Here is an 11,939-nt window from a genome sequence, read left to right on the forward strand (position 1 = left end):
CAAGTGGTGGTATTCCCATGCATCTGCTGCCCTTGTCCTTCTAGGCTGTACAGGTCGCGGGTTTGGAAGGTGCTGTTAAAGAATCCTTGGTGAGATGCTGTATTGCATTTTGTAGATGGTACACACTGCTGCCACTGTGCGTTGGTGGTGGAGGGAGTGAATATTAGAGGTGGTGGATGGGGTGCTGATCAAGCGCACTGCTTTGTCCTGGAGTTGAGCTTCTTGAGTGTTGTTAGAGCTGTACTCATTTAAGAAAGCGGAGAATGTTCCATCACACCATGACTTGTGCCTTGGAGATGATGGACAGGCTTTGGGGAGTCAGGAAGTGAGTTACTTGCCACAGAATTTCCAACCGCTGACCTGCTCTTGTAGCCTCAGTATTGATATGGATGGTCCAGTTCAGTTTCTGGTCAATGGTAACCCCCCAGGATGTTAATGGGAGAGGATTCAGCAATGGCAAAACCATTGAATGTCAAAGGGAGACAGACTGTTCATCATCCGAGGAGTTACCAATCAGACTGAACACTTTGAACATCCCTACTTCTGACCTTTTGATGGAAGGAAGGTCCTTTTGATGGAATGAAGGTCATTGATGAAGCAGCTGACTCCAGCCAGTTGCAAGTTCTCCCCTGATTCCCGCTGACTTCACTTTTGCTCGGGTTCCTTGGCTGTGGGCATCATCCCTAGCACAAAGGAAGATAGTTGAGGTTGTTGGAGGCCAGGCATCTCAGTCCTAGGACATCCCTCCCAAAGATCCTCAGGACATTTTCCTACATCCAATCATCTTCCCTCTATCATGATGAAGCATTCCACACCTGCATGCAACAAGACATGGACAATATTCAAGCATGGGCTGAAAATGACAAGGAACATTAATGCCATAGAAGTGTCAGGCAATGACCATCTCCGACAAAAGAGAATCTAACCGTCTCCCCTTGACATTCAATGGCATTACTATCACTGATCCGCCATCATTAACATCCTGGGGGTTACCATTGATCAGAAACAACTGGACCAGCCATATGGATACTGTGGCTACAAGAACAGGTCAGAGACTGGGAATTCTGTGGTGAGTAACTCACCTCCTGACTCCCCCAAAGCTTGTCCACCATCTATAAGGCACAAGTCAGGAATGTGATGGAATACTCTACTTGCCTGGATGAGTGCAGCTCCAGCAACACTAAAGATGCTTGACATCATTCAAAACAAAGCAGCCCACTTGATCGGTTCCTTGAATCCACCCTTGATCAAATGCTGCCTTGACGTCAAGGGGCAGTCATTCTCACCTTACCTGTTGTGGTGATTGAGTGGTGGGTAGCAAGGAAGATCATTCCTGAGTAAATGTTGGACTGAAGCAGCTCCAATATCATTGAAGTTGCTGACCCTCAAGGTCCTGTTTCCAGTTGCTATCCTCTTGCTGGGCCCAGGTCTGAAGATCCCACAGACACTGGCATTGAATGAAAAGCCTTCAAAGGGCACTTTATCATAAGGATAAACAGCATCTGTGACATAAGAACATAAGAAATAGAGCAGGAGTCAGCCATTCGGCCCTCTGTGCCTGCTCCGCCAGTTAATAAGATCTTGGCTCATCTGATTGTAGCTTTAAACACCACTTTCCTGCCTGTTCCCTATAGCCCTTGACTCTGTTGTAGATCAAAAATCTGTCTAACTCAGCCTTGAATACATCAAGTGATACAGCCTCCGCTGCTTTCTGAGAAAGAGAATTTCACACACTAACCGACTTCTGAGACACGAAATTCCTGCTTAGCTCAATCTTAAATGGGAGACCCCATTATTTTGAAACTGTGCCCCCTAGTTCTAGATTCCCACATGAGGGGAAACATCCTTACAACCCACCTCAGAATCTTATTGTGTTAATAAGATCACCTCTCATTCTTCTAAACTCCAGTGAGTATAGGCCCAACATGCTCAACCTTGCCTCATAACCCAAACCCCTCATTCCAGGGATCCGCCTAGTGACAATCTCTTGTAGCCCACTGGTGCAGGCTCCAGGCTCAGAGATCCTATAAGTAGGTGTCATTACAAATTAAGTCTTGGAAGAAAATGAGAATGTCACATTTGTGCTGACCATCGTCTATTGAAGTATCAATTCAGCTTCAGCAAGAGCTGAATGGCGGTGGTCAGTTGAGGGTAGGTGCCATTGACATCAAGATAGCATTTACTGAATACAGCACCAAGGAGCTCTTGCAAAACTGTGAGGTCACTGCAGATCAAGGAAACATCCTATAGTGGCTGAGTTACAATGACATATAAAGGAAGCTGGATATGGTTGTTCAAAACCAATCATCACAGCCCCAAGACACTGTATCAGGAACTGTTGCTTCATCAATAGTGGGATTGGATGGTATCCAGGCTTGGACTGACAAGTACCAGGCAATGACCATCTCCAACTTAAGGTCCAACCGCCTTACCATAACTTTCAAAAATATCACCATAACTGAATGCCCAATCATCAACATCTTGGGCTTCACATTTGGCCAGGAGCTTAAATTCACCAGTCATATCATCAGCCAAGCTGTATAAAGAAAGCACACAGGACATCTAAAGATTCAGAGAGGAAAAGATAAAATATTAAAATAGATTGGTGACTAACATAAATGGGAACTTAAAAGGTTTTTTAATAAACACATAAATAATAAAATACACTGGTCGCTGAAGGTAAGCATGCAGGTGCAACAGGCAGTAAAGAAGGCAAATGGTATGTTGGCTTCATAGCGAGAGGATTCTAGTACAGGAGCAGGAATGCCTTGCTGCAATTATACTGGGCCTTGGTGAGACCACACCTGGAATACTGTGTGCAGTTTTGGTCTCCTTATCCGAGGAGGGAGGTTCTTGCTATAGAGGGAGTGTAGCGAAGGTTTACCCAACTGATTTCTGTGATGGTGGGGCTGACAGAGGAGGAGAGGTTGAGTCGGTTAGGATTACATTCGCTGGAGTTCAGAAGAATGAGGGGGGGGATCTCATAGAAACCTATAAAATTCTAACAGGGCTAGACAGGGTAGATGCAGGAAGGATGTTCCCGATGGTGGGGGAGTCCAGAACCAGGGATCACAGTCTGAGGATACGGGGTCGACCATTGGACTGAGATGAGGAGAAACTTCTTCACCCAGAGAGTGATGAGCCTGTGGAATTCGATACCACAGAAAGTAGTTGAGACCAAAACATTGTATGTTTTCAAGAAGGAGTTAGATATAGCTCTTGGGGTGAAAGGGATCAAAGGATATGGGGAGAAAGCGGGAGCAGGCTATTGAATTGGATGATCAGCCATGATCATAGTGAACAGCGGAGCTGGCTCGAAGGGCCGAATGGCCTACTCCTGCTCCTATTTTCTATGTTTCTATAAAAGGAAGGGTAGAGCCAATTAGGGACCAAAAAGGGTACTAAATGAGTACGTTGAATTTGTCATCAATAAACAAGGGAATGCTGCCATTGTAACAGTTAAGGAGGAGGCAGTAGTGATAATGGATAGGATTAAATTAAAGAAGTATATAAAATGTTGACAGTCCTCAAAGTAGAGAATCACCCAATCTGGATGGGATGGGTGGCCAGAGGACCGGAGTATTGCAAATGTCACACCCCTGTTCAAAAAAGGGGAGGGGGATAAACCTGGCCGGTCAGCCTAAATTGGTGGGAAAACGTTTAGAGAAAATAATCTGGGCCAAAATTAATTGGCATTTGGGAAAGTTTGAGTTAACAAATGAAGGCCAGCAAGTTAAAGACAAAGCACATTTGACGAAACTTGATTGAATTTTCTGATGAAGAAACAGAGGGATTGATTAGGCTAATACAATTGTGGACTTTTGTGCCTGCTCCACCATTCAGTAAGATCACAGCTGATCTAATTGTGGCCTTAACACCATTTTTCTGCCCGGCCTCCATAACCCTCACTCCCTTTTTCCAATAATTTATAATTCTTTTTAAAATATATTTTTTTCTTTTCCCTAATATTTTTAAATTTACTTCGATCTATTGTTTCATCTCCACCTTTTAGCCCATTTAGATCCCTTCCCCCCACCCCATCTGCACTAGGGCCATCTGCCACTAGCTTGCTTCCCTTAATGTCCCCATTAGCACAGCCTTTAGATAATATCACCACCATCAACACATCTTTGTCTTTTTGTCTATGACATTTTTGGCAGTCTCTTCTTGGCCTCCACCTATAACTGGCTATCTATCAAGCTCTCCTGTCCCACCCCCTTCTACCAGCATATATTTCATCTCATTTCTATATGTCTCAGTTCTGATGAAGGGTCATATGGACTTGAAACGTCAGCTGGATCCCTCTCCGCAGATACTGTCAGACCTGCTGAGTTTTTCCAGGTATTTTTGTTTTTGTTCTAGATTTCCAGCATCCACAGTATTTTGCTTTTATCTTGGTGTTTAACTTGACTGCCACCTTTCTTCAAGGAATGTCTACCTTGAAGAAGTATTGCTCTTCTCTCCGACAGGATTTCCACCTATCTCTTTTGCCTTGTTCACCTTCAATGCTTTCCATTTCTCTCTTGGTGTTTGACAAGGTGTTTACTAAAATTCGCTTTCACAGACACATTTCATTCCTCAGTGATCTCCATCTCCGACTTAACCCACGTGGATTCCAACTGAAGTTCCATCTCTCATGTTTCGAACCCACCCAGGATTACAGGTATCTCCAGGACATACAACGCTCCTTGGACTGCTGTTCTCCTTGCATCCTGAGATCCACAATCAGTGCCATGCACTGTCATATGAACATACTCGACCTCTCCCTCCAGCAGCACCAATGCACCCCATTTCGAAGCTGTCCTTGCCCCCAGTCTCATTTTATTCTTCGTCTCATCTGACGCCTCAACAAGAAACTTTGTCGTTTTCTTTCAGATGCAAAGGAACACAAGCTCCAACAACTCATTGACACCAATGCCTATCCCGGACACTCCACCCCTGCCCGTCCTTCTGTCCCTATCCCGTTTTCTAATCCCAACCCCGGCCGTGTATTCACCATACCCTCTGACCTTCCCCTCTCTGATGCTGAACGTTCAGCGCTCAGTTTCATACCCTTACGCCTTCACCTCAATAAACTTCGGGCTCAGCACAATGCTGAACCCTTCTTCAGTCGCCTTCGTCTCCGTGCTCACTTCTTTGGGCAGGAGTCCTCTCCCCATTCAACAGATCCTTTTATCCGCCTCCAATATTCTCCCTCCACCTGGACCCTCCCTCTGGATTTTTACCTGCTCTTGATCTTTTCATTGAGAACTGTCGGTTTGACATCAGTCGTCTCAATTTCTCTGCTCCTCTCACCCACTCTAACCTTTCTCTTTCTGAACTTGCCGCACTCCGTTCTCTCAGGTCCAACCCTGACTTTGTCATCAAACCTGCTAACAAGGGTGGTGCTGTTGTTGTCTGGCGCATTGATCTCTACCTCACAGAGGCTGAACACCAACTCGCAGACACTTCCTCCTACCTCCCCCTGGACCCACCACTGAACATCAAGCCATTGTTTCCAGGACAGTAATTGATCTCATCTCCTCTGGGGATCTTCCCTCCACAGCTTCCAACCTCAGAGTTTCCCCAACTCAGATGGCCTCCTTCTAACTCCTCCTCAAAATCCACAAACAGGACTGTCCCAGCAGACCGATCGTGTCAGCCTGTTCCTGCCCCACGGAACTCATTTCTTGCTATCTTGGCTCCATTCTCTCTCCCCTTGTCCAGTCTCTTCCCACCTTCATCCGCGATTCCTTTGACACCCTACATCATATCAACAATTTCAAGTTCCCCGGCCCCAACCGCTTCCTGTTCACCCTGGACGTCCAATCCCTCTACACCTCCATCCCCCATCAGGATGGTCTGAGGGCCCTTAGTTTCTTCCTTGAGCAGAGGCCCGAACAATCCCCATCCACCACTACACTCTTCCGTCTGGCTGAACTTGTTCTCTCACTGAACAATTTCTCCTTAAACTCAACTCACATCCTCCAAATAAAAGGTGTGGCTATGGGTACCCGCATGGGCCCCAGTTATGCCTGACTCTTTATGGGGTATGTGGAACATTCCTTGTTTCAGTCTTACTCCGGCCCCCTCCCACAACTTTTTCTCCGGTGCATCAATGACTGCTTCGGTGCTGCTTCATGCTCTCATCTGAATCTTGAAAAAATTATTAATTTTGCTTCCAATTTCCACTCCTCCATCATTTTCACATGGTCCATCACTGACACTTCCCTTCCCTTCCTTGACCTCTCAGTCTCAATTTCTGGTGATAGACTGTCCACCAATATTCATTACAAGCCTACAGACTCTCACATCAACCTCAACTACAGCTCCTCACATCCCGCTTCCTGTAAGGACTCCATCCCATTCTCTCAGTTCCTTCGCCTCTGTCACATCTGTTCTGATGATGCCACTTTCAAAAACAGTTCCTCTGACATGTCCTCCTTCTTCCTTAACCAAGGTTTTTCACCCACAGTGGTTGACAGGGCCCTCAACTGTGTCCGGCCCATCTCCTGCGCATCCGCCCTCACACCTTGTTCTCCCTCCCAGAACCATATTAGGGTCCCCCTTGTCCTAACTTATCACCCCACCAGCTTCCGCATTCAAAAGATCATCCTCCACCATTTCCGCCAAATCCAGCATGATGCGACCACCAAACATATCTTCCCTTCACCCCCCCTGGCGGCTTTCCACAGGGATCATTCCCTCCAGGACACCCTGGTCCACTCCTCCATCACCCCCTACACCTCAACACCCTCCCACGGCACCTTCCCGCAGAAGGTGCAACACCTGCCCCTTTACTTCCCCCCTCCTCACCATCCAAGGGCCCGAACACTCCTTTCAAGTGAAGCAGCATTTCACTTGCACTTCCTTCAATTTAGTCTCTCTATTGGAGAGACCAAACGCAGACTGGGTGACCGCTTTGCGGAACACCTTCGGTCTGTCCGCAAGCATGACCTAGACCTCTCTGTCGCTTGCCATTTCAATACACCACCCTGCTCTCATGCCCACATGTCCGTCCTTGGCCTGCTGCAATGTTCCAGTGAATCTCAACGCAAACTGGAGGAACAGCACCTCATCTTCCGACTAGGCACTTTGCAGCCTCCCAGACTTAATATTGAGTTCAACAATTTCAGATCATAAACTCTCTCCTCCATCCCCACCTCCTTTCCGATCCCCCTTTTCCAATACTTTATATATTTTTTACACTATATTTTTTTCTCTTCCTTCCTAATTTTAAATTTATTTCGATCTATTGTTTCATCTCCACCTTTTATTTTAGCCCATTTTGATCCCTTCCCCCCACCCCACCCGCACTAGGGCCATCTGTCACTAGCTTGCTTCCCTTAATGTCCCCATTTGCACATCTTTTAGATAATATCACCACCATCAACACCCCTTTGTCCTTTTGTCTATGACATCTTTGGCAGTCTCTTCTTGGCCTTCACCTATAACTGGCCCTCGATCGAACTCTCCTGTCCCACCCCCTTCTACCAGCTTATATTTCATCTCATTTCTATATGTCATAGTTCTGGTGAAGTGTCTCGAAATGTCAACTGTATCCCTCTCCGCAGATGCTGTCAGACCTGCTGAGTTTTTCCAGGTATTTTTGTTTTTGTTCTAGATTTCCAGCATCCACAGTATTTTGCATTTACCCTCACTCCTTTGTTGTTTTAGTGATATTGATGTATCAATATTGGCCAGGACACAGGGAAAACCCACCTGTTCTTCTTTCAAATATGCCATAGGCTCTTTTTCACCCAAGAGGGCAGGCAGTCCTCGGTTTAAGTTCTCATCCAAAAGACATATTGGCAGTGAAATGTCAGCCTATAGCTAGCCTTATTTCTCTTTACCCAATATAAAAATATTGAATATTTGCTTTTCTCTAAAAATATTGAAAATGGGATTTTAAAAAAAGTCTGTTCAGTTGACAGTCAAGCATCATCCAATTGGGTAATGAATCTTGCTTTCAATTAGCATAGGATGTAACACGTCACGAGGATGGATGTGTTGGCCGACTAATGGCTGGAGTTTGGGGAAAGTCATGTGATGAAACCTCCAGGAAAACATTTAATCAACAGTTGGCAACTCTATTCAGGGGATTTAAGTCCCTCAGTTTCTGATTTACCACTGAGCCAAGGCTGGCATCATTGATCAGTCTGTGAATCCTTTACACAAACAGAATTACCTGGAAAAACTCAGCAGGTCTGGCAGCATCAGCGGAGAAGAAAAGAGTTGACGTTTCAAGTCCTCATGACCCTTCGACAGAACTTGAGTTCGAGTGCAAGAAAGAGTTGAATTATAAGCTGGTTTAAGGTATGTTGGTGGGGGGGGGGGGGGGGGAGAGAAGAGAGAGAGAGAGAGAGAGATGTGGAGGGGGGTGGTGTGGTTGTAGGGACAAACAAGCAGTGATAGAAGCAGATCATCAAAAGATGTCACCAACAATAGAACAAAAGAACACATAGGTGTTAAAGTTGGTGATATTATCTAAACGAATGTGCTAATTAAGAATGGATGGTAGGGCACTCAAGGTATAGCTCTAGTGGGGGTGGGGAGAGCATAAAATATTTTAAAGTACTTAAAAATAATGGAAATAGGTGGGAAAAGAAAAATCTATATAATTTATTGGGAAAAAAAAAGGAAGGGGGAAACAGAAAGGGGGTGGGGATGGAGGAGGGAGCTCAAGACCTAAAGTTGTTGAATTCAATATTCAGTCCGGAAGGCTGTAAAGTGCCTAGTCGGAAGTTGAGGTGTTGTTCCTCCAGTTTGCGTTGGGCTTCACTGGCACAATGCAGCAAGCCAAGGACAGACATGTGGGCAAGAGAGCAGGGTGGAGTGTTAAAATGGCAAGCGACAGGGAGGTTTGGGTCATTCTTGCAGACAGACCGTAGGTATTCTGCAAAGCGGTCGCCCAGTTTACGTTTGGTCTCTCCAATGTAGAGGAGACCACATTGGGAGCAACGAATGCAGTAGACTAAGTTGGGGGAAATGCAAGTGAAATGCTGCTTCACTTGAAAGGAGTGTTTGGGCCCTTGGACGGTGAGGAGAGAGGAAGTGAAGGGGCAGGTGTTGCATCTTTTGCGTGGGCATGGGGTGGTGCCATAGGAGGGGGTTGAGGAGTAGAGGGTGATGGAGGAGTGGACCAGGGTGTCCCGGAGGGAGCGATCCTTACGGAATGCCGATAGGGAGGGTGAAGGGAAGACGTGTTTGGTGGTGGCATCATGCTGGAGTTGGCGGAAATGGCGGAGGATGATCCTTTGAATGCGGAGGCTGGTGGGGTGATAAGTGAGGACAAGGGGGACCCTATCATGTTTCTGGGAGGGCGGAGAAGGCGTGAGGGCGGATGCGCGGGAGATGGGCCGGACACGGTTGAGGGCCCTGTCAACGACCGTGGGTGGAAAACCTCGGTTAAGGAAGAAGGAGGACATGTCAGAGGAACTGTTTTTGAAGGTAGCATCATCGGAACAGATGCGACGGAGGCGAAGGAACTGAGAGAATGGGATGGAGTCCTTACAGGAAGCGGGGTGTGAGGAGCTGTAGTCGAGGTAGCTGTGGAGTCGGTGGGTTTGTAATGGGTATTGGTGGACAGTCTATCACCAGAGATTGAGACAGAGAGGTCAGGGAAGGGAAGGGAAGTGTCAGAGATGGACCATGTGAAAATGGTGGAGGGGTGGAGATTGGAAGCAAAATTAATAAATTTTTCCAAGTCCCGACGAGAGCATGAAGCAGCACCGAAGTAATCATCGATGTACCGGAGAAAGAGTTGTGGAAGGAGTTGTGCCTGAATATTGAATTCAACAACTTTAGGTCGTGAGCTCCCTCCTCCATCCCCACCCCCTTTCTGTTTCCCCCTTCCTTTTGTTTTTTTCCAATAAATTATATAATTTTTCTTTTCCCACCTATTTCCATTATTTTTAAGTATTTTAAAATATTTTATGCTCTCCCCACCCCCACTAGAGCTATACCTTGAGTGCCCTACCATCCATTCTTAATTAGCACATTCATTTAGATAATATCACCAACGTTAACACCTATGTGTTCTTTTGTTCTATTGTTGGTGACATCTTTTGATGATCTGCTTCTATCACTGCTTGTTTGTCCCTACAACCACACCACCCCCCTCCACTTCTGTCTGTCTCTCTCTCTCTCTCTCTCCCCCCCCCCACCCCCCCAACATACCTTAAACCAGCTTATATTTCAACTCTTTCTTGGACTCGAACTCAAGTTCTGTCGAAGGGTCATGAGGACTCGAAACGTCAACTCTTTTCTTCTCCGCCGATGCTGCCAGACCTGCTGAGTTTTTTCCACGTAATTCTGTTTGTGTTTTAGCTTTCCAGCATCCGCAGTTTTTTTGTTTTTATCTCTGTGAATCCTTTAGTCGTCTCCAACGGGATAGTGGGACTCTTGACAAGAACCCCCTAGGATAGGAAAATAACAGGAAGAACTAGATGCCCAATTTTTGCACTGACCTCTCTCTGGAGTCTCTCGTCCTCGACAGTGACCAAGTCGTGTCCCTTGTGTTCCCTGACAGCACAGGCAGAGCAGATACACTGACGCTCCTTCCTGCAGTACAGGTCCAGGGGCTTGCAGTGAACCTGGCAGCCTAACAGCTCCCCCTCGGAGTGCGGGGGCTCGGGCCCTCTCAGTTTCAGAATCTGCACCACCTCGTCCAGCAGCAGGTTCTTGTACAGGGGCTGGGGCTGCTGCTCGAACTTGGTCCTACAGGCAGGGCAGTCATAGGGTCCGGCCGGGCTCTGGTTGTCCAAATGGCCCTGGAGACACGTCATGCAGAAGTTGTGGCCGCAGGGGGTGGTGACCGGATCGTTGAAAATGTCCAGGCAGATAGCGCAGCTCAGCTTGTCCTCCAGCTCCCGGGACTGGAGGACGGCCATGGTTCCTGCAGCCAACACCCAGCTGAATGAAAGTGAAAGGAAAGCCCGGCTTCCTGTATTAACCCTGCCTGGAGAGGCGAATCCTTCCCATTGCAACTGCCGGGATCACAGACACTCTCTGCCCAACCCTTCCGCTTCAATGCAACTTGGTTTTGCTGCAAACTCTTACTTGTTATTTCCCGAATCCGGAAAGACACTGCATTCCCCTCCAACTCCTTCCCCAAACCCTACCCATCGTGTCCCACCTCCTACCGCCCACTAACTACCGCCCCCCTGCCCATCCACAGTCCTCTTCCCACCGCCCCCCACCACTCAAGTTTCCCCCTCCCCCATTTGTCACCAACCCCCCCGCCGCCGCCAATCCCCAGGGCTGGTGAAGTTTTGCCATAACCAAATCTGATGCCTTGGTCAATGATATGTGGTCCATCCAATTTTATCTTCCTCATAACGTCTTGTGGCAGTTAACTAAGCGGCTTGCTATGCCATTTCAGAGAGCAATTAATAGTCTGGAGTCACACATGGGCCAGACCAAGTAAGCACGGCAGGTTTACCTCCTTAAAGAATGTACATGAATCAGATAGGTTTTTTGCAATAAGCCACTAGTTATGTGGTCAACATTACTAATACTCATTTTTCAATTCCAGCTTTGTTTAATTAACAGAATTTGAATTCCCCCAGTTGTCATGATGAAATCTGAACTCATTCTCTGGTTATTCATTCCAAGCCTCTGCATTAATGATCTGGTAACATAACCACCCTGCTATTGTAATTTAACAAATGGCTATTACACTTGTTTATAGCCTAAACTATTAATGTTTAATAAAATGCTCAGTTAAAAAAAATCATTCTTGATGTGTCACTGGCAAGGCTGGCATTTAACCAATCATCCCTCATTGTCCTTGACAGGATTGTAGTGAGACATTATCTTGAACTGGGTGAAGACATCGCCTCCCCCTGCCTGAAGATCTTCAAGCCCCCACCCAACGTCCATTCAACATCGGAGACACCCACCTGGACTTTCTCCTTTCCCTCCTGTGCCTCCCTGTCCTTTACTCCTCTCCCTCCTTT

The 11,939-nt window shown here is 46.8% G+C and overlaps 1 protein-coding gene across 2 annotated transcripts in view; it reads right to left on the minus strand.

Moving 5' to 3' along the window:
• Positions 1 to 11,056, minus strand: part of LOC121293960 (tripartite motif-containing protein 65-like) — a 47,442-nt gene extending 36,386 nt beyond the window's left edge. Inside the window, exon 1 of one of the 2 annotated variants that reach the window (XM_041217449.1) lies at positions 10,449 to 11,056. In XM_041217449.1, the coding sequence (XP_041073383.1) occupies positions 10,449 to 10,871 (423 nt within the window). In that variant the 5' untranslated portion in view covers positions 10,872 to 11,056. The remainder of the gene's footprint in view (positions 1 to 10,448) is intronic. The other variant, XM_041217448.1, reaches the window with a different exon arrangement.
• Between the last annotated feature and the right edge of the window lie 883 nt (positions 11,057 to 11,939).

Source organism: Carcharodon carcharias, chromosome 22 (assembly GCF_017639515.1).
Source record: "Carcharodon carcharias isolate sCarCar2 chromosome 22, sCarCar2.pri, whole genome shotgun sequence".
Lineage (NCBI taxonomy): Eukaryota > Metazoa > Chordata > Chondrichthyes > Lamniformes > Lamnidae > Carcharodon > Carcharodon carcharias.